This window comes from Setaria viridis, chromosome 1 (genome assembly GCF_005286985.2).
Source record: "Setaria viridis chromosome 1, Setaria_viridis_v4.0, whole genome shotgun sequence".
Lineage (NCBI taxonomy): Eukaryota > Viridiplantae > Streptophyta > Magnoliopsida > Poales > Poaceae > Setaria > Setaria viridis.
In genome coordinates, this window is record NC_048263.2 from 12,192,009 (window position 1) to 12,211,122 (window position 19,114).

Below are 19,114 nucleotides of genomic sequence, written 5' to 3' on the forward strand. Positions count from 1 at the left end.
TGTACTGAAAGCGACTAGAGGTATCAGCATACAATATTCCTGGATCAGCTTTGGATCAGCTTTATCGATCCTTGGGACCAAATTGAAAGCAAGAGGGGGGCGGCAGTAATTTGTTTGGCCTCCTGGTACCTGGTACCATGCATGTTGCAGACCGTACCATGCATGTTGCAGACCAGTCAGCAGATCGCACGGCGCAAATCTAACAAAGGAGCAGATCGGACGGCGTCAAAATAGAGTGACGGAAGAGTCTGAAACACCCGGTAATGTATAGCTTTTCCTAATATAAAACATATATGGCGTCTTCGGTCTTAGACATCATTAGACGTCGATCCAATGTCTAATGTACAACTTTGATAGCTGCAGCTTTACAGAATAATGGAATTACAATCTTGTCAATACCACGTGTTAGATTTACAATCTATTTTTTTCAAAGGATCAACGGTTAAAAACAGATAACAATAACTACAGTTTATATAGTACATCATGTATTTACTAAAAGATAAAATTGCAAAACCATCACATGTCACTTTGTTTATAAATTCCACTTCTTCAGAATTTCCATCGCAATGCTCACACATATATACTTCCTCTGTCCATAAATATACAACGTTTAAACTACTAAACATCATATATATTTATGCTCGGAGGTAGTACTCGGTTTAATTGCAAGAACTACTTCCACTACACGTGTGCACAGTGAATTCCACCATATTTTAATTATATGGGACTCGCATACTCTTATGATCTGATCAGGTGTGACAAAGATGAGATCGGTGTTCTGTTTCCATGCTTATACCCACATCAATTAAACAGCTAGATAAAATTGTGGCGTGCCCTGACTAAGCCTTTGTCCTTTTCCCTAGCGGCTTCCTTTCGGCCCTAAGCGGCGGCCAAATTGATCAGCTTCTACTTTACTTCTTACATATAGTACTCCAAAACTAGTGAGCTCCATCTATATATAACAAGCTAGGTGACGAGAGGACTCGGTGGCGTGGTCCTGCTCCTTCTCCATTGCTGCCATCTCGTCTTCTCACCGGTGCCGTGAAGCGAAAGGCAAGCATGGAGGAGCCGCTCCTCGCCGGAGCGACGGGGACGAAGCACGGAGGAGATGAGGAGGAGAGCCTGGCGGTGCGCGAGGTCAAGAAGCAGCTGTACCTCGCCGTGCCGCTCGTTGTCGGGCTCCTCTTGCAGAACCTGGTCCAGATGGTCTCCGTCATGTTCGTCGGCCACCTCGGTGAGCTCGCGCTGGCCAGCGCCTCCCTCGCCACCTCCTTCGCCGGCGTCACGGGCTTCAGCTTGCTGGTGACTGAGCATCTCCGCCTACATCTCTGATCCCCTTGTTCGTGTCCATCTCCGGCCGGTTCACTGATCACCGCTGGCGCAATCTCGGCAGGCAGGCATGGCATGCAGCCTTGACACGCTGTGCGGCCAGGCATTCGGAGCTAGGCAGCACCACCAGATCGGCGTGTACAAGCAGCGGGCGATGCTGGTGCTCGCTCTGGTGAGCGTCCCGGTGGCGGCGGTCTGGGCCTACACCGGCGAGATCCTCGCTTGGTGCGGCCAGGACCCGGAGATCGCCGCGGGGGCCGGGAGCTACATCCGGTGGATGATCCCGGCGCTGTTCGTGTACGGTGCGCTGCAGTGCCACGTCCGGTTCCTGCAGACGCAGAACCTCGTCGTGCCGGTGATGCTCAGCTCCGGCGCCACCGCGCTGTGCCACCCGGCCGTCTGCTGGCTGCTGGTGCGCGGCCTCGGCCTGGGCCGCAACGGCGCCGCGCTGGCCAATGGCGTCTCCTACCTCGCCAACCTGACCTTCCTGGCGCTGTACGTCCGGCTCTCGCCGTCGTGCAAGGCCACCTGGACGGGGTTCTCCGCCGAGGCGTTCCGCGGCGTCACCGAGTTCCTGAAGCTCGCCGTGCCGTCCGCTGTCATGGTCTGGTGAGGTTGACAATTGATTAGATGCTTCCATTATTCTTCCACTCCATTACTGCTACATCGATTGATGGCAACGCTGTATCGCTGATGAAACACGCTCTTGCTCTGGCTGGAGATGCAGCATGGAGTGGTGGTCCTTCGAGCTCCTGGTGCTGCTCTCCGGCCTTCTCCCGAACCCAAAGCTCGAGACGGCCGTGCTGTCCATCTGGTGAATTCTACTTGTGCTTCCGTTGCTAGTTTCCTGAAATTTCTCGCCGATCCTTTGCTCATTGCTGATTCTGCTTGTTTTGTAGCTTGAACACTAATGGCTTCGCGTTCATGGTGCCCCTGGGACTTGGTAGCGCCATAAGGTCAGTAAACCCCAATCAGTCACCCTGGAACACATAGATCTTTCTCAGCTGCATCATCAGGAACACATTGACTTTGGTTGCTGCATGCAGCACACGTGTCTCAAACGAGCTTGGCGCAGGGCGGCCAGAAGCGGCCCGGCTGGCAACCCGGGTGGTGGTGCTCCTGGCGCTGGCGGTGGGCATGTCCGAAGGGCTCGTGATGGTGCTGGTGCGCAACCTGTGGGGTTACGCTTACAGCAACGAGGAGGAGGTGGCCCGGTACACCGCCAGAATGATGCCCATCCTCGCGATGTCCATCGTCTTCGATGGCCTGCAGTGTGTGCTCTCAGGTGAACTTGTACACGCTGCACTCTCCAAGCAGTGAAACACACTTTAACTTGATACACATTCTCTGAATCTCAGTTAGTTGATGATGTTACATTATATGATGTTTGGGCATTCGTGCTTGCATTGATTTGCAGGTGTTGTTAGAGGCTGCGGCCGCCAAAAGGCCGGCGCCTTCATCAACCTCGCAGCATACTACCTCGCCGGCATCCCTTCGGCATTCGTGTTTGCATTTGTATGGCATCTAGGAGGAATGGTACGTGTTATGTCCTCTTCAGTATTTCATTTTGGGATTAAATTGTTTTTCCTTTGTTTTGCACCTTTTTTTGAATTTGATAGGTTCTGAATGCTGGTTTAATTTGAACTCTGGACAGGGCCTCTGGTTCGGGATCATGTGCGGGCTGGTGGTGCAGATGCTCCAGCTGCTCTCAATCACATTGTTCACCAACTGGAACAAGGAAGTAAGCTTAAGTTTGTTCAAATTTTCATGCGTGTGGTTTTGTTGTTATTTTCATCTATTTCTGAATGTTGTTGTTGCTGGGTAAACTTCTTTAGGCGTTGAAGGCGAAGGACAGAGTTTTCAGTTCTGCTCTTCCTGTGGACATGGTAACATGAGACAGTGGAGATCAGGCAGATGGGATGCAGTTTTGTTGGCAATAACGCTATAGGAGGCATTGCCTTTGTTTTGATGTAATGAATAATGTTGATGCTCATGGATGCTTCATATTGTTTGAACAGTTCAGTTCGTCCTTATGTCTTCAGTAAAACATTGAGGCATGAGCATGAATCTTGGGCCTTGTTTAGTTGCCAAAGTTTGGAGGTGCCAAATTACTGTTACAGCACTGTAGCACACTGTAGCGTTTCGTTTGTATTTGTGAATTATTGTCCAAATATTGACTAATTAGGCTCAAAAGATTCATCTCGTAAAGTACAATAAAACTGTGCAATTAGTTTTTAATTTCGTCTACATTTAGTACTCCATGCATGTACCGCAAGTTTGATATGATGGAGAATTTTCTTTTTGCATAGTGCTAAAGTTGGAAGTTAGGGGTGAACTAAACAAGGGCCAAGTGATGATCCGTTCTGACACCAAACAAGAATATTTTCTCTGCTCAAACTTTTTTAATGCCTGGTTGCAGTCTTGAAACGATGGAGCCATTTCAGAAACCAGAATATTTCCACGATCGCATGCTCAGCTTTTCTGTTGCGACATATTTTATAGTTATCTTGTTTCAGTACCAGCATGGTATGCCTAAGCAGCAGGAAGCTCGATATTTCTCTAGTCATACCTGGACTTCACAAGTTTATCTTGCCTAGCTCCACATATGGACCTTTTGCTCTGAACTTTTGAAGAAAGAAGGCTACGGAAAGAACAGGATTCAAATGGGGCCATGGTTATTTTGTTTTCACACAAAGCATGAACTAACAGGCACAGCTGCAACAATGTTCTTTATCTGCCACACAACAGCTAGCTCAACCTCCGGCCAGAAAGTTAACACTAGGTACGGAACCCAAACTAAATTTGCCAACACAGCAAAAGACATCAGCTGCCAAACAGGACAAGCTTTTTTCGTAGCTTCAAGGTTTCCTTGCACCTCTCGGATCTTGATGCGACACAGGCATAGTAGGCAGCCGTGGGCTGTGGCAAGCTTCCTGGACGTTGATGCCAACTTGCTAACGTTCCACATGTCCCAAACAAAGCTTCAGAATCTGCATCACCATCAGATCTTGCCATCTTGGTCATCTGCACCCAGTTGATGAAAGCGGGAGTGGTGAATGGCACGGAGTTGATGACCCAGCTTCGATCATCTGATCCAAAATCAACCGGACGAGTAATCAGATCCTTTCCTGGAGAAGCGAAGCAGCAAGTTACCAGCTCCTGCGTCGTGCCACATCGTTCATCGTTGAGACATTCTGTCGAGCAGGCTGTGTGCATGAATAAAGGTCACGGATTTTTTTTTTGGAAAGGATAAAGGTGACGGATTTTGGGCAACCTACTGCAAGAGAGAATGGAAGATGTGCAGAAACACGTAGTCAGTAGGTACTGGTAGAAACATTGCTGTTACAGGTGAATGATCATTATTTGATTGTTACAGACTCACGAAAAAACTCACGAAAACTCAAATTATAACAATTACCATCGCTATATTTCCTACCAAAAGCGACTTGCGATGTCAACTTCTGCCAGATTGAAAGAAGTGATCAAAAACATTAGGTAAAATTTCTTCTCGTATTTCACATGCACTCGAACTCTTGTAAAGGTTCCCATATTTCTTTAAGAGTATCCGCAAACCTCATCACCCACATCTGTAGGGTGTGCATTTTCATTTACGCGTTAGTAATTCAGTTGTTCAGACATGTCTTCATACCTGTCGACTTCAGCTTTACAAGGTCCTGATATTTGATCCTTTTTCAGTGGCATCTGAACAAGGTGTGAAGGATTCAGGCATTCAGCCTCACAACATCAACGAACTTGCATTGCATATTGCTATGAATTAGGATTCCCAGAACCAAATGAACCGACCACACAGAATAATAGACCATACATATTGGTAATGGGACGACAATAATGTAAAGTGGGGTGCGTAGATGACAGACCAGAAATATGTCAGCTTATGCCTGCGAATATGCTCAGGCTTCAGAGTTCAGGGTACGGCTACACAAACAGAATATCAACCTGATTCACATGCCTACCCAAGGACAGATCAATGCTCACCGATCTATTCAAGCAAGCTGGTCTAGAAAATTTGAAGGTTGAGACTTCAGCTTGCAATGAAAATGTTAAACCATACAAGTGGGACTGACAAAACAGGGTCACTACTAGGAATCCAGCTGCTACTAGGAATCCTCATTATAAAGCATTGACAAAAATTTACCATCCCATTAAGTATATACCTGCCAAAGCCAAATGCTACAACGGAATGTCTTAAAGATTAGCAGAACCAACAGCTTAAGCAACAGCTTGGAAGAAATACAATCATCTCATCACTGGCACTCACTAATGTGATAATAGCTGACAACTACAGAAATATAGCCACCTGTTAAACACCTTGAATCCCACCCTTTAAACTAATACTAAATCACCTCTTTCCACCTGAATCTTCTATCCAGCCACCTGATTGTGACAATGAACAGGTTCATGTAAGTGCATCAACAATTGAACATCATAAATTTAATTAATATAATAATGCAATGTAGATGAAAATACAATTTCACTACAGAAACAGATATGGACTGTTGCACACAAATAATCCAAGTGTGCATGGTCAGATTTGTTGACACCTCTAAAATAGCTCTATGTGAGTTCATGGTAGCAAGCATGGTTGAGTAACATTCAGCCCTAATATTGAATTGGAGTAGACCTAAAGTTGGTCCCAAACTGGCATAGCTTCAGCTGTATATCATCTTCAACATAACAAGGCTCAGTTACACAGATATCAAAAGTACATATTAAGTTTGTAACTCATGTTAGTTTAAGAGGCTCAGAACATATCTCTATGCTGAACATCAAAATTTGGTTCATGTATCCATTTGAGTTAAAATTACTCTGACTTAGACTTTTCATCCTTCAACCTCTGTGCTCATACCAAACTATCAAGTGACGTGCCTTTGGGAAATCAGGTCTTTTCAACAAGACCAACTATCTTGTTAGAACCAATGACCAACTTCTAAGAAAACTAAATGATACATGTCTATTGGAACAACAATCCAAAGAAAACTATCTTGTTAGAACCAATGACCAACTTCTAAGAAAACTAAATGATACATGTCTATTGGAACAACCCTCCAAAGAAAACTACATGATAAATGTCTCAGCTACCTTACTGGAACAACCATCAAAAATTGATATGAGAGATAGTAAACTCTTTGAACCAACCATTGTCATACAAGCAACTTTCAAGGTGATACGTATGCTCAAATGTTTATGCCAGTAATGTTGGTGTAACTAAATGAAAATCTAAGTTACCAGAATCACTGTTTACAATTTTCATCTATTGTTGCAGCCTTTCTAGGGGAGCAGGAAAAAAATAGTTATTGTAAATAAAGAATTACTCTAAACTGATTATTCGTGGGTAATTGAACATAGTAGAACTTCCTACGACTTGAATTCGCATAGTTATAATCTAGCAAAAAATATGCACTAGATTAGATATTTAGTAAGAGCAGAATTCATGTGATGATATATCAATTTTGTGGCGATTGTTTCATGATATGCTACATCAATCTTGCGCCACTTGTATCATCTGCGATAAAAATGAATGTCCCAGTGTCCCTAGCTAAGTGCAGCTTGATACATGCTCAATCAAAAGCCCACACAATCTGCAGTTCCCAGTGTTGATATACAATTTTATACAGATGTTCTGAACTTGGATCAAAATTTTAATTGCTGTAATATTTATTTAGTACAGAGGATTAGGACATTTCAGAAACTGTGCATAATTGAAATTCAACTTTTGGACTTGCGATTGAGTTATAACAATTCTTCAAAAAATAAGAGGAAACATAATAATAAATCAATTAAGAAGAATGGCATACCACAAAAAGCACTTGATAAAACCATATAAGTTTAATCCACCAAACTCATCAACGTATTGAGAACATCCTTCTTTACGTCCGCTCGACGGAGCTGTGCCTTTGCCTCAGAGACTCTTTGCCTCTTGACCTTGTATTCCAAAGATTGTGCCTTCTCATCACCAATGAACTCAAATGCTCTCTTCAGAGTCTCCCCACATGGATTCTGGGCCTCAATCTCCTCCACATAAGCAGCAAGGTTGGAATACAACCCCTGCAATTCATCAAAACCCCTACGTGTAACTTCCACATTAGCATCTCTTTCTACTTCATCATCATGAGTTTCCCCTTCCTTGTTCTTAGTCAGAGTGCCACCATTCTGATTTGCAGCTGCGGCTTCCTTTGACTTGAGACTATCCCTATCTATGTCCTTCTTCCCTTTGTCAGTTTTCTCCCTCTTGCTCTTTCCCAAATCACCGCTCTTTGCATCTTTGTCCAACTCCTCATTTTGATTGTCCCACTTCTTACTCTTACTTGGGGTACCAGTAGCGGTTGCCTCCTTTGACAACCTGCTCTTTACGTCTCTGTCTGTTTTCTCTTTGATGGCCTGCCCCTTCTTACTTCCTTTCTGAGAATCACCATTTTGACTGGCAGTACTGGCGGCAGCCTCTTTTGGTGTGCCACCCTTTGAATTTCCATCCACTTTCTGTTTGTTAGACTGCCCCTTCTTACTCTTTGTCACAGCGCCATCATTTTGAGATCTAGCTGCAGCAAGAGCCTCCTTCGCCTTCTCACCCCAGACTGCTTCCGAGAGTTTATAAATCTGGAGCTCATCTTCTTTACTTGGCACAATGCCTGTGCTCACTGCTTTCTCATACCGCCCCTTGAGCTGTCGTACCTTCTCATAGATATCTGAGTAGGTGCAGTTCTTCCTATCGAGGCGGTCACCAACAGTAGCAAGGAGGAAATCAGTCTTTGGTAGAGTGCCGTCACTCTTCACATGCCCCGCGAGGGCCTCCAAGACCTTCATCTCATCATTCTTCGTCCATAGACGCTGAGCACGCGGAAGCTTCTCAGGCTTGCTGCTGGACGGCGAGGAATCGAGCACCCCTGGCTTCTCCAGTTTGCCCCCGCCCTTCTTCCCCTTGACAGAAGGGGTGTCCTCAGACGCCGCCTTCTCCCCCTCAGCCTTGCCCTTCTTCACCTTGCTGGCTGGAGTGGCCTCAGGCACCACCTTCTCCTGCTCAGCCTTGCCCTTCTTCGCCTTGCCAGCTGGAGGGGCCTCAGGCGCCGCCTTCTCCGACTCGGCCTTGCCCTTCTTCGCCTTGCCGGGCGGGGTAGCCTCAGCAGGCGCCGCAGCCTTCTCAGCCCCAGCCTTGGCCTTCTTCGCCTTGCCGGACGGAGCAGGATCCGCCGCGGGCCTCTTCCTCTCCTGCTCCGCCTTGGACTTCCCGGCCGCGGCCGCCTTCTTCTGAACCACCGGCTCAGGGTTCTCAGGTTCCGACTCCGACTCCGACGACTCGCCCTCGTCGTCGTCGTCGGCGGCGGCGGCGGCGTGGGATGCGGGCTGGGGAACCAGGTGCGGCGGTAGCTTGGTGGGGAAGTGGTGCAGCTGGCGCATCTGGAAGGCCTGCGCGTCGGTGTCGGAGTCGGAATCGGAGCCGGAGCCCTCCGACGAGTCGGCTCCGTCGGCCGCAGCGGCGGGAGGAGGCATCCGTCGAGCGGGGTGGCTCGGAGGCTCCTCCTCCTCCTCCTCCACGGAGCCGGATTCCTCGGAGGACGACTCCTGCGGCGGCGGCGGCGGCGGCGCGCGGCGCTTGCGGGACATGGCTCGCCGCTAGGGTTTAGTGGGTGTGGAATGGGGAATGGGATGGGTCAGATGCTGGAGCCTGGAGGATTTGGTTGGACTTTTTTTTTTGAAAAGGGACTTGGTTCGACCTTGGACGCCCGTTGGACAACTGAGCTGGACTCCGATGGCATCGGGTTGGGCCCGCTGCGTTCGGTCCAGCCAGCTAGGATAAGGATTAAAGTTCAATTCTCGTCACATCAAATATTTAGATATTAATTAGTAGTATTAAATATAAATTAATTATAAAATTAATTGCATAAATGAAGGCTAATTCGCGAGATAAATCTATTAAGCCTAATTAATTAATGATTAGCACATATTTTACTGTAGCATCACATGGTCAAATCATGGATTAATTAGGCTTAATAGATTCATCTCGCGAATTAACCTTCATTTATGCAATTAGTTTTGTAATTAATATATATTTAATAATCCTAATTAGTATCTAAATATTCGATGTGACAGGGACTAAACTTTAGACACCGGAACCAAACACCCCTAAATTTCACGGTGCCAAATTTTTTTAATCTTTGGTAATAGCATTTGAATTTAATATGCTTTTCAATTGACAGTTTTGTGTTTGTGAAATTATCGGTGACTGAGACATCATTTTTTTTCATAAAAAATATTGTTAGAGCATTTCCAATAGATCCCATTCCCTAATTCAACCAGAGAGTTGGTGAAAAAAAATAGTACTCAGCATACTTGCTTTACATTTCCATTTTTCCCAATAATTATTGGGATAAACTAATAATTCACCCTAACTCTTCCCAAATAAAGAAGGAGTTTGCGACTCTACCAATATGGTAGTTAGATTGGGATTAGATTATTGGAAGGCTACAAAAATAATTCTCCCAATAACAATGAAAGGGAGTTGGGATATCCCATTAAAAGCAACTCCAAGAGATTGATCTCAAAAAGGGGTCCAGTCGGACTCCCGCTCTCGGTGCTCGACCACTATCACCAGCATCGCCAACTCGAGGCTCGAGCTTGCCCACGGGTTGCCAGATGAGGAGAGCATCGATGGTGGGAGGTTTGCGGATGAACCCCCCCCTCCCAAAGTTGGGATTCAATGATGCGTTGTTGGCCGGATGGCGACCAGAGGCGATGGGCCTAGGGGCGGGACGACGGGAGAGAAATTTGGGTAATAACCTTAAAAATATTAGGGATAGCAATAAATATAGTAAATTTATTGTAGCAGTTTTTTAGACTTTTGATAGTTTTTAGGATAGAAATCCAGTATAGCAAAATTGTTGGAGACCGTCCTCTAAGATCTTGCAGCAACCATCGCTCCTACCCCTTGGGGCTTCGATGATGCCTGCTGTCGACACCCCACCATCTCGCCAGCTCAACGTCTTTATTGCCACAACCACCGGGTCGAAGTGGTCCCAACCTTCTCTTAGGGCTTGTTTGGCTCCAGGGTGTTAAAGTTTAACACCCATCATATCGGATGTTTGGATGCTAATTAGAAATATTAAACATAGGCTAATTACAAAACTAATTGCACAGATGGAGTGTAATTCACGAGACGAATCTATTAAGCCTAATTAGTCCATGATTTGACAATGTGGTGCTACAGTAACCATTTACTAATGATGGATTAATTAGGCTTAATAGATTCACCTCGCGAATTAGCACAGAGTTCTGCAATTAGTTTTATAATTAGCTTATGTTTAGTCCTCTTAATTAGCATCCGAACATCCGATGTGACACTGCTAAACTTTAGCACTTGGTATCCAAACACCGTGTCCATTACCACCCTCTAGCAGGGCACTTGGCATTCTCCGACACTGACGCTGTTGACTGCAACAATGGCAGCGTCTGGCTCACCGAGGCTAAGGCCATACATATAGCATCATACAACCTCGAGGAAGTGGATCACCTGGAGCACCTGCTCACGGTTCCCAAGGATGAGCTCCTCCCATCAACATCACCGCACGAGAGCTCATCCTCCTCCTCCAGGTCACCATCTTCAGCTGCGACGGCTTCGTCGTCAGGTATCGGTCCAGACACAACGTGGACAATGGCACCGACATGTCCTAGTTCATAGCCGCCATCACTGAGATGGCGTGTGGTGCGGAGAGCATTTCCGTTCTGTTGCAGTGGGGCCGTGATGCCAGCGTCGGTCGCCGCCGCGGGCCTACTCGACCCTTCCGATGCTACCAACTGGTGGCTTGAGTACCGCTTAGTGGCGGATCCAGAACTCGAAGAAGGGAGCTCATTTTTCCTCCTCCTTTTTTCCTCCCCTCTTTCCCTTCTTCTTTGTCCTTCTTTTCTTCTTCCTTCTTCACTACTAGGGAAAGAACCTTTCGTCCAACACCTTAGTACCGGTTGCAATTGGACCTGGTAGTACCGGACCTAACGGATAGTTTCTGAGATGTACCCCGTGTGTTGGGGATAGATCCCCATTACCTGTGAGAAAGGAAGAAGACAGACTCCTACTAGGATTCCACCGTAATCCTACTAGGACTCATACCATGTGATTCTACTAGGACTCCTCCTTGTAACCGACTAGTAATCCTATCCCCTGGAGTATATAAAGGAGGGCAGGGGTACCTAGATCGGCACCTTAGTACAGAACCATCAAGAGGTTCAACACCATACAACACCCCAAACAGGATGTAGGGTATTACGCTATTCTGGCAGCCCAAACTTGTATAAATCCGTGTCTTGTGTCCTCGCTTTTACCTTCGAGTTCCAGATCCGGCGATTTCCCACCATCAAATCTACTACCTTGGGTACTCCCTTGGTAGGTTGCCGGGTTAAAACACCGACATCTGGCACACCAGGTAGGGGTGATCGTCGAGATCATCGGGCGAACTTGAAGGACCTCATTTACAAGATTAAATCTACTCGGCGCAGCAAGGTTACTATTTTGCGTCGTCCAAATCTGTGACTCCGCATGTCCAAGATAGGCTCGAGAGCAAATTCAATTCTGTGTTGTTTCCAGCCTCCCGTGTGTTGTTGCGCATCTGTTCTCGGTGAGTCAGAGTTCGAAACGGATCGGGGAAAAGCAATGCTGCTTCAATGTGCTGCACGGAGGCAATTCCAAATTGATCGCCGTCTCTGGGCTGTCTCGGAGGCAATGATGAAATTTTGTTGACCGGCCGTGACTCAGGATCAAGACAAGGATGCGACAGCCATCCGAGTACTCGGATTCTCGCTGCTGCGGTTTTAAATTGAAGAAAATACAACAGTTTTTACTACACAAACGTCATGTCTGCACATGCGGGCTACTGACAAGCAAGCAAGCATACATGTACAGACTCGACGGCGATAGCAAGCAACCACGCGCTCACATCAGCGAAGTCAGAGAATTTTTCCCACGTACAAGTCCGATGTGGGAAAATAAAATCATGCCGTCGTTGTCTGATCAGTGGAGAGAGAAAAAAAACACATCGAATCTTGCTGCAACAAGACAGAGTAATGATTACCTTTGGCGACTTGTTTCCTCCTGTGAGAAACAATCGATTTGTTTTCTCAGAAGCAATTGGTGAAGAGTGCTACATGCACACGAAGGACCACCAGAAGGCTTCGGGTGTTTCGCGGCAACACCAACAATTGACAACGTCGACTCGCCGATGAGTCGAGGATGACTACTTCGACTACTCGTCTCGACTAGTAACTAGTCGAGGACGACTACTTCGACTACTTCGTGTTGAAATAATGGGCCTAGCCCATAGTAATTTCAGAATTCCAAATAAATCTCAAAGGCCCATGTGGGCAAGAGGTGGAGTGGTGCAGGTCTTTAGTCCCACATTGCTAGTGGAGGAGAGGGATGACCAACTTAAATATGGAAGTTGTCTCCACTCCACCAAGCTATGTGTGTGGGGAGAGAAGGAGAGCTCCACACGTGCGCGCTCGCTTGCCACGCCTCGCCTCGCCGGGCCAGGCAAGGCCAGGCGAAGAGCGCGGGCGTACGGCACCTGCATGAATGGTCCGCCGAAATCCGGCCCCTCGCCTTGCGGGGGCGCGGCTTCCTTTTGCCGTTTTATTTTTTGGTTACTTGGTCCTTAAGTCAGCGAGATATTGTAACGACTTAGGTTTTATCAGCCGAGTTAATCTTAAGACAAGTTTCCTAATCCGGTTGACTCAGCTTTTCTTGAACTTTATCGTCTAAAGTCCGGTTCTCAACCCCGACCCTGAAACCCAGCCAAACCGCCGGTTCTCCCTAAGTCCCGAAAACCAGTGTTCCTCCAAACTTTGGAGCTTTGGGAGAAACAAAGACTGGAGGATGGAACCAGAAACAGATCCCACGGATCTCTCGGGTCAGGCGTGCTAGAGCAAGCATGCGCCCCTGCTTCAGAGTCCCGCCGCCGCGTGGCTTAACCTCCCTGACGAGTGCCGCCTCGCCCAGTCACCGGCCGCGACAAGATGGATCAGCGCGCTTCCTTCCCAATAGCGCGCGAAAGCGCCCTGCAGCCCTTTCCACCTCGTCTCGTCTCGTCCGCAACCTCACCGGCCACACTAGGCAACCTATCGCCACTGTGACCAAGGATTGGCCGCTGCTGCGCTAGACCGCCTCGCCTCTCGCGCTCATCATCTCATCTGGATCCCCGGCCGCGTCCCAAAGCCTTCCGGCTTTTCCGTCGCCCCCTCAGTCACGCTGCCCACGCGCGCGCCCCACAATGATACCGCCCTCGCCAACCACGGCTCCAGCAGTGACAACTCCTTTTCCCGCCTCGCCAGTAGCGTGCCCCGGCAAAGCCGCTGGTCTGCGCCTGCTAGCGTCGCCGCTCGCCCGATCACCTCGCCTGCAGCGCCCTCGCCTGCAGTGCCCCTTCCTTCCTTCCTGCCGCACGCTAGCCGAGTCGCCACGCCCAATCCACCGCTTGACGCGACCAGACCCGCGCTCGCCCTCACAAATCCTTCCTTCCGGCAAACCCGCGCCTGCACAAGCTCTGTCTCTAGTGCCCAATGACCAAAGACCCTATTCCTGAAGCTCCGCTTCGCCGGCCAATGCAGGCGTCGCCCAATCGACGCCACGACAGAGCACTCCATCCTCTTCGACCTGATCCTCGCACTGCCCCGACTCCTTCTCTTCCACGTAGCTATAAAAGGGAATACCAGAGCCTCTACCAGAGTTCCCTTCGCCATCTTTGCCTCGCCGCACCTTCCTCTGTTTCGTGCTCAAGCGCTGCCACATAAACTCTCGAGGAACTTCTCCTCTACGCTCAACACCCACTTTTCCCAACCCACAAGCCGCTTGTTTCCTTCGCACGGTGCTAGCGCTTACTTATTGTCCATAAGAAGCACGGCCGCCGCCGGAGCACCACCGGAGCACCGCCGGACCTCGCCACCGCCCAAGCCTTAGTGCCTTAGTCTTTTCCGCCTGAGCTTGCTTCTTCCCGACCCCAATACTTCACCAGTAGGCCCAAGGGTAAGCTGCCAACCCCTTTTCGTCTAGCTCGACCCCTTTTCCGTCTCGCCCGACCCCTTTTTCTGTCTTACCCGACCCTATCTATTTCGCCGACCCTTGTTCACCTCGCCCGAGGGCTCGGTTGTAACCTTTTTCTTTTGACCAAGGGTATCTGTGTAAAATTTTGGGGACTTCTCTGCATTAAGTCTGAGGACCCCGGTACAGTTATTCCTTATGTCTGAGGGTCAGATCATAAGTTTTTCCCATCCGACTCTTTTACCTTGTTCTCTATTAACAGAAGCTTAGGATTCCACACCTTTCATGTAGTTTTGCTACAAGTTTCTGAGCTTAAGCTTGCAAGTGTTGCTGAAATAATCATCTAAGTGTTTAACACCCGCACTGCATTTCCATGTAGAACTAAATCTCGCCGATGGTACCTACAAGCTGCATTCGGTGCCAGAAGACGGAGTGGTAGCCGAGCTGCCGACCGCAGGAGCCGAAGCAAAACCCGCAAAAGACTAGTTTGCCTCCACCCCACTCGAAGGCAAGCCCCGGAGCATAACCCAATCTTTCTGAACTTGCGCATGCCTTCTTTTGTATGTATGTGCATTTACGTATAGGAGTTGTTTGAAACCATAGATGAATGACTCAGTTTCTCTTCATGTGAACACTAGTATGATAAGTACGAGTAGTTGCAGTGCTTAACAGGACTCGGTAAAAGTCGAGTGATTTCCTGTCACTCACGAGTTATAGGAGTTGGTTGTCCTCCTTCTTGTTACAACTATAAGGACGATGGGCGGGGCAGGGCCTTATGAACTCTTTTTGCTGGTCGGTGGATCGCCCCGTCTGTCTACTTGAATCTAGTTAAGGTCTGAAAGTGATGATGTTCATGATCAAGTGTTTGAAAGTACTAATCTCATACCTAGTATAGGATGGGGAAGCCTAGTACCTGATTGAACCTGGACGTGAGCGGTTCGATCCACTATCTCTGGAATAGAGTTTTCCCCTACGGCCGCATGTGGTGGCAAGTGTGGTCATAGAACGGCAGAGGCTGGGTCTGTGGAACATTGCACCAAGAGAAGTGGGCCCAACACAGGTTTGGGGATTGATGGGGATGGCCGACAAAGGAAGCGACCCTTGGTGGTGCGCAGATGTCGTGAGATTAGGTTCGCCATGCATGGTTAAGAAACTCGAATCGATTCGTCTGCCTCTCACAGTTTGAGACTGCTTGATCGCTATGCTACACTGAGTAAAGATGGAATAGGATGATGATATGAACCTAATGCTTGTTATGCATATATTGTTTGGAAACTATACCTGTTTAGCATAAGTGCCAATGTAGGCTGGTTAACAAACTTAGAATTTGAGCTAAAATATTAAAAGTAAAGACCTACTGTAGTCGCTTTTGGCAAAACAAACCCCTCAGCCAAAGAGCCTTGCATGTCTAGCAGTTGTGGAGTAGTCTTTCCACCGGTCGGTTTAGTCTTGTTTAGCTTAGTAGCTCAGCCTTGCTTGTGTCATCTCTTTCAAGTGAAGTTGAAGCTTTTGAGTGTGTTGCTGTTGGCACTTGGCCTCCCCAGCTTCCTCCTGGATGGACGGTCGAGTGGGATCCTTCCTCGGACAGCGAGGAGAGGGATTATTGATGTCCTGATCGGCCTCATCAGGGACATCCGACCCGACGCTAGCTTCCGCAGTTCTGTTTTATCTTTTTTTTCCACTGCTTGAACTCTATAAAACTTTGGTATTTCCGAACCGGTGTTGTGAACGTAAGGTACTTGTTTAACTTGGAAGATTTGTTGTGTTCTCTGGAACCACTCACCTTCGTGTGAGCTATGCTAACTCGGTCCGGTATAGTGGTTTTATCGGATGAAATCCGACGGATCGTCGAGTTAACTTGATCAAAGCATATGATCGCATATTAGGCGACTTAAATGTGCTTTAGTTAAGTTAATCCGAGGTGTTCCGCCACAGCTGGTACCAGAGCAGCTTTAGCAGGACAGAGAACACCATAGGTCCTAAAACACTGTTTCTAAATAAAATTTGCAAAAATTTGTTGAAAAATCTCGTAAGATTGTTAAGGATGACCTTAGTACGAGAGGCCCTAGGGGAATTTTGGGGTTATTTTAGGTGGCTAGTACTTATTGGTTATTTTGCTAACCCCAGCACTTCGCCACGTGTATCATACGTGTGCCGATTCCCGCATGATGAGTATGCGAGGGTTGATAGGGAGTTTCATTCAAAGGACCCTATCATCGCGGTTGTTTTTTCCCACGTTTATTATACGTGCGCAGGTTCCATATGTTAATTCATGTGAAGGGTGGTATGGTTTGATTCCAACAAGCCTATCATCACGGTTGTTCGCCCACGTCTGTTATACGTGCGCATGATTCCGCATCGCGAGTATGCGAAGGGTTATAGGGTTCTATTCAAAAGGGCCTATTTGCATGGTTGTTGCGCTGTCCATGCAGCGTTAAACGCATGGGTACCATTTCTATAGTGAATGGTAATGCTTGGGGATGCTTCGTGAGTGCTGGCACGAGAGGTTCATGTGGCTGTGTGTTGGCGCTAAAAGTCAGCCGATTGACTCTCAGCGTCGGACACACGACCCGGGAGAATCTGCTTAGCTCCTGTTTGGGTAATCGCCCTGGTGCATTTCGTGCGACGTGCCAGCCAATCTGACCTGTTGATTGGCAAGGAGAAAACGTGTCAGATTCCAAGGGTTACGATCGGCTAAGGTTCCGATCTCGAGGAAGCGTATCAGCGAATCGCCGATTTGCTATAACAGGGTAATCGGCTATGGTACAGCCGGCAACTGGGCAGCAGTTATGAAGAAAACTACAGGAGTAAACTAAATAACGCTACAGGAGCAACACTTAAAATAGATCTAATCGGCTACGTAAAAGTAATAGATGAAAACAAAAATAAGTAGAAAGTTCTAATCTCAAGCTAGATAACCGGTGATAAAACTAGAACAACAGGTAAAACCTACAATACTAGTAAATATCGATAACTAGTGAATAAATCTAAACGAAACAACAGCGATGCACCTAAAGTTAAAGCTTAGATATTACTCAATAAATGGAACTTATAGAATCGGCCGGAGATCGTGTCGATGCAGCCCTGCCAACCTGCAAGAACTCGTGAAAAAAGAAAAGTATTGGTGAAGTCGCCGACTTGAAAGTAAAGTACGAAGGAATAATAGATTGTTGTATTGATTTGATGTGTTGTTTACAGATCTCTAAAGGTGGCTATTTATAGCCTGTTACAACCAACTTCTTAACCGACTAGGATCTATCTCTAATTCTAAACGAAAACAAATATTTACAAGTACAACTCGTATCGGAGTTGGTTGTTGCACTCCTGTGGGCCAATCCCCCCTCATCTTCTCTTTTGCGACTCACTTTAAGCCCATATTGGCCCAATTGCTCCAGCCTCTCAATCGGCCGATTCCTACCAACTCCGTCCGCCAAAACACTACAGCGCCAATCGGCCGATCTCCAACTGTAGCACCAAATCGGTCGATTCCCAATCGTGACTTCTTCAACTTGCTGCATCGGCTAATCCTTTCCCCCTTTTTGACGCCGATTCCATACGTGTCAAAATCTAGCGTCAACACTGTGTTTTCTGTAGGTACACTAACCGTGTTCGCATAGGGAAATGATGTTAGAAAACCGACTAGATACTATAGGGAGTGACGTAATTGTTGCCGTGCCACCGGCAATAACTGCGTAAGACCAATGCTTTTGGCAGTTATTTTTGGTTGAGAGGATGATGTATGTCGTGCATGCGTCATGAACAAATATCGGTAAACCCACATCCCTAAAACAACCTTGCCCTGGTTTTAATCTTTTCTTCGCATTAAGGATTTCTAGCTACCTTCTCAGCTTACGCTCTGGTCAGAAATTCGAGTGTCTCCCCCTGCCTGATCTGTTCTCTTTTGGGGTTTCTATCTCATGCTTCTTTCGGTTTTTGGTTCCAGATGGCTGCTCCCGGACTTGTGTTTCGTGGCGCCGATGGCACTTCCCACTCCACATGCCTACACTTCGAGGGCTTTCCTGCTATTTTGTGGGACACCTTGAGGTGGTTTGGGTACCAGTCACCACCTCTTTACGTGGGACGTGAGTACCAAGAACACGGAGTCCAGCGGTGCAACGTGCAAGTGGTTGTACCTCCACCCCCTGTGCAGCCCGAGTGGCCCCAGCTCGAGGTCTCGACCTATGGTCACACTCTTGAGGACACATGGGAGTCAGCTGCCTTGCAGGCTCTCACTCAGTTTTGCCGGCTACACCTATGGTCCTGATCTAGTAGTAGAAGCCGAAGAACAAGTTAGGGTGATTCAGGCAAATCTCAAGGCAGCCCAATCTCGACAGAAGAGTTACTCCAACAAGAGGAGGAGACCCCTACAGTTTAACATTGGTGATCACGTATATCTTTGAGTCTCCCCGGCCAAAAGAGTGCAACGGTTTGGGGTAAAATGGAATTTGGCTCCCCGTTACATTGGCCCTTATGAGATTGTGGAAATTTGTGGACCCGTTGCTTACCGGATCTGACTACCCGAACAGCTCTCAGCCATTTATAATGTTTTCCATGTCTCCCAACTGAAGAAATGTGTCCAAGTCCCGACTGAGATCTTGGAACAGGAGCAACTTCAAGTTGAGCCCGACCTGACCTATGCCGAGTATTCGGCCAAAGTCCTCGACCGTAAGAAGAGGCACACCCGATGACAAGCGGTGAAAATGTACAAGATTCTATGGAGTAACCACACGGAGGATGAAGCAACATGGG

At 47.6% G+C, this 19,114-nt stretch overlaps 2 protein-coding genes across 3 annotated transcripts; one reads left to right on the forward strand and one right to left on the reverse strand.

Moving 5' to 3' along the window:
• Window positions 1-955: 955 nt before the first annotated feature.
• On the forward strand, window positions 956-3,396 carry LOC117849506 (protein DETOXIFICATION 16). 2 transcript variants are annotated; one of them, XM_034731075.2, is made up of 8 exons: window positions 967-1,302; window positions 1,394-1,938; window positions 2,057-2,143; window positions 2,229-2,285; window positions 2,376-2,614; window positions 2,747-2,865; window positions 2,984-3,070; window positions 3,165-3,396. In XM_034731075.2, the coding sequence occupies exons 1-8, from the start codon at window positions 1,060-1,062 to the stop codon at window positions 3,222-3,224; spliced, it is 1,437 nt and encodes a 478-aa protein (XP_034586966.1). In that variant the 5' UTR covers window positions 967-1,059; the 3' UTR covers window positions 3,225-3,396. The 2 variants fall into 2 exon arrangements, 1 of the variants encoding a protein (XP_034586966.1); XR_004639035.2 differs by lacking the exon at window positions 3,165-3,396 and having other exon boundaries at window positions 956-1,302; window positions 2,405-2,614; window positions 2,984-3,014.
• Window positions 3,397-5,470: 2,074 nt separating this feature from the next.
• Window positions 5,471-9,017, reverse strand: LOC117849496 (uncharacterized). The gene is made up of 2 exons (XM_034731069.2): window positions 7,146-9,017; window positions 5,471-5,724 (listed from the first exon to the last, which is right to left on the reverse strand). Exon 1 carries the CDS (start codon window positions 8,947-8,949, stop codon window positions 7,177-7,179), a length of 1,773 nt encoding a protein of 590 aa, XP_034586960.1. The 5' UTR covers window positions 8,950-9,017; the 3' UTR covers window positions 5,471-5,724; window positions 7,146-7,176.
• Between the last annotated feature and the right edge of the window lie 10,097 nt (window positions 9,018-19,114).

What these genes read in the sequence shown, in the direction of transcription:
- LOC117849506 (XM_034731075.2), top strand. Translation starts at nt 1,060, where the DNA reads ATGGAGGAGCCGCTCCTCGCCGGAGCGACGGGGACGAAGCACGGAGGA. An exon ending in TCACGGGCTTCAGCTTGCTG is followed by an intron (nt 1,303 to 1,393) that starts GTGACTGAGCAT and finishes CAATCTCGGCAG; the next exon opens with GCAGGCATGGCATGCAGCCT. An exon ending in TATGGCATCTAGGAGGAATG is followed by an intron (nt 2,866 to 2,983) that starts GTACGTGTTATG and finishes AACTCTGGACAG; the next exon opens with GGCCTCTGGTTCGGGATCAT.
- LOC117849496 (XM_034731069.2), bottom strand. Translation starts at nt 8,949, where the DNA reads ATGTCCCGCAAGCGCCGCGCGCCGCCGCCGCCGCCGCCGCAGGAGTCG.